Source organism: Sinocyclocheilus anshuiensis, unplaced genomic scaffold (assembly GCF_001515605.1).
Source record: "Sinocyclocheilus anshuiensis isolate Anshui unplaced genomic scaffold, SAMN03320099.WGS_v1.1 scaffold223, whole genome shotgun sequence".
Taxonomy (NCBI): Eukaryota; Metazoa; Chordata; class Actinopteri; order Cypriniformes; family Cyprinidae; genus Sinocyclocheilus; species Sinocyclocheilus anshuiensis.
The window spans coordinates 1150985-1152937 of NW_015548214.1; the positions used below are offsets into that span (position 1 = coordinate 1150985).

The window sequence follows — 1953 nt, forward strand, 5'->3', positions numbered from 1 at the left end:
GGATCATTTTTAACCAAAAAAAGTTACGGACTGCAGCTTTAATAATTACTCATAATAACTTCTTTCTCTTACTAAATCAAAATGGAAAAAAAAAACTCAATATATCTGAAAATAGAGCCACTGCCTGATCTTGGACTACCAGATGAATCCTTTTATATATTCTCTGAGTGCAATTCAGGTGAACATACATAATGGCTCTCATTCAATAATAATTGTGTACAAGTTTTCTTACTTATGCGTGCAGGAAAGATTCTGATGCAAAATTTCAATATATAATTTAAAATGTTATATATACATATATAAATATTGCATTATTTTATTTGATCAAACATACAATAGAAACAGTAATATTGTGAAATATTATTACAAAATAAAATAAGTTTTCTATTTTAATACATTTTAAACTGTAATTTATTCCAGTGATGGCAAAGCTGAATTTTCAGCAGCTATTACTCCAGTCCTCAGTGTCACATGATCCTTCAGAAATCACTCTAATATACTGATTTGCTGTTCAAGAAACATTTATTGTCATTATCAATGTTGAAAATAGTTGTGCTGCTTAATATTTTTTGTGAAAACTGATATTTTTTCAAAACTATTTGACGTTCAAAAGTTTAAGTTATTCCTAAATTTGCATTTTAAGTTGAAACTTTTTTGATGCACCATTATTTCTGCATGAACACATTCACACATTTTTACACACAAATACATGCGTATATGTGATTCATCAGTGAGAACGGTTGATATTAACATTGTTTAGATAGCAGATGGTACTCTCTTCCACAATCCTACCTTAGAGGCTGTAAGGAGCATCATAGTGCATTTCTCCAGCACAGCACGTGCGGCGGCCATCCGAGCTCTTTTCTTTTCATCCTTCAGATCCTGAGGAAAACAAGAATCCACAAGACAAATATGAGAAAACACGTAATGCCTTAAGTATTCTGAAATCTTAGCTTAGGTTTAACTTCAGATGACTTTATAGGGAAAATAAATCATTTGCTTGCAACAAACAAGGTTGGAATTACACTGTATTATCAGTTTAGTTCAGTTAAGAAGTGCTTATTAAACTCATTTGACTGAATATTAATAAAACCAAAGTCCCCCCCCCCACCAAATCAGGTGCACTTGACTTGAATCTTAACTATCTGACGCAGGTCGTCAGGAGATCTGCAGAACTGAATTCATTCTAAGTGTTAATTTTTCAAGGTCTTGCTTAGAAGGAAGGATACATTTGGTCTTTGAAAAAGATAGCACTGACATAATGCCTTCCACCGACACTGAGCGAGCTGGAATATAACTCAATAGAGCTGCACTCACTTGACGTGCCATAAGGCATTAGGGATTTGTGACTGACAGACTGTGTGTGTGCATGACGGAGAGAATGAGAGGAACCTGATCTCTCTCACCCCGGCTGGGAGCCATGGCTCACAAAAGGAGAAGTGATTATCTGTTATTATGTCCTTCTGAATAAAACTGAAAAGATGGAGGCTGCAGATTGGCAGGAAAGCTCTGCAGAGATAGGAACGTGATGTGTTTGTGAAACATTATCAAATACATACAGATGCTTCCTGTCTGAAATGAGACAGCCTTTCCTGTCAGTTCTCGGTGTCATTCATATACATATTACTACTCTCCTAATCATGATGGGACTCTGGAGGAGGCCTTAGTAGGAGAAACGGCCATGCACTGCTGGAAAAATCAGCTGAAACCAGTTTCTGATGGTTGCTGGATCAATATGGTTTCATGGGGTGATAGAGCAATCGTGACAGCCAATATTGGGCCACAATGAGTTTGACAGTAGTGTTAGCAGACAATTGGACCCTAATGTAAATCAGTACTACATCGGTCATAGCCCACCCTACTCTATTGATCAGGAGCTTTCAAATTTTTTGATGCCAAGGACCCCAAACAACTGGGATAAGAGAATGCCTTCCTAATATATATATATATATA

The 1953-nt window shown here is 36.1% G+C and overlaps 1 protein-coding gene across 3 annotated transcripts in view; it reads right to left on the reverse strand.

The window, feature by feature from the left end:
• The window catches only part of LOC107653856 (alpha-catulin-like), a 63275-nt gene that overhangs the window by 19851 nt on the left and 41471 nt on the right, over positions 1-1953 (reverse strand). For all 3 annotated transcript variants that reach the window (XM_016440713.1, XM_016440714.1, XM_016440711.1), the window contains exon 5: positions 793-882. In XM_016440713.1, coding sequence (XP_016296199.1) covers positions 793-882 — 90 coding nt within the window. The remainder of the gene's footprint in view (positions 1-792; positions 883-1953) is intronic.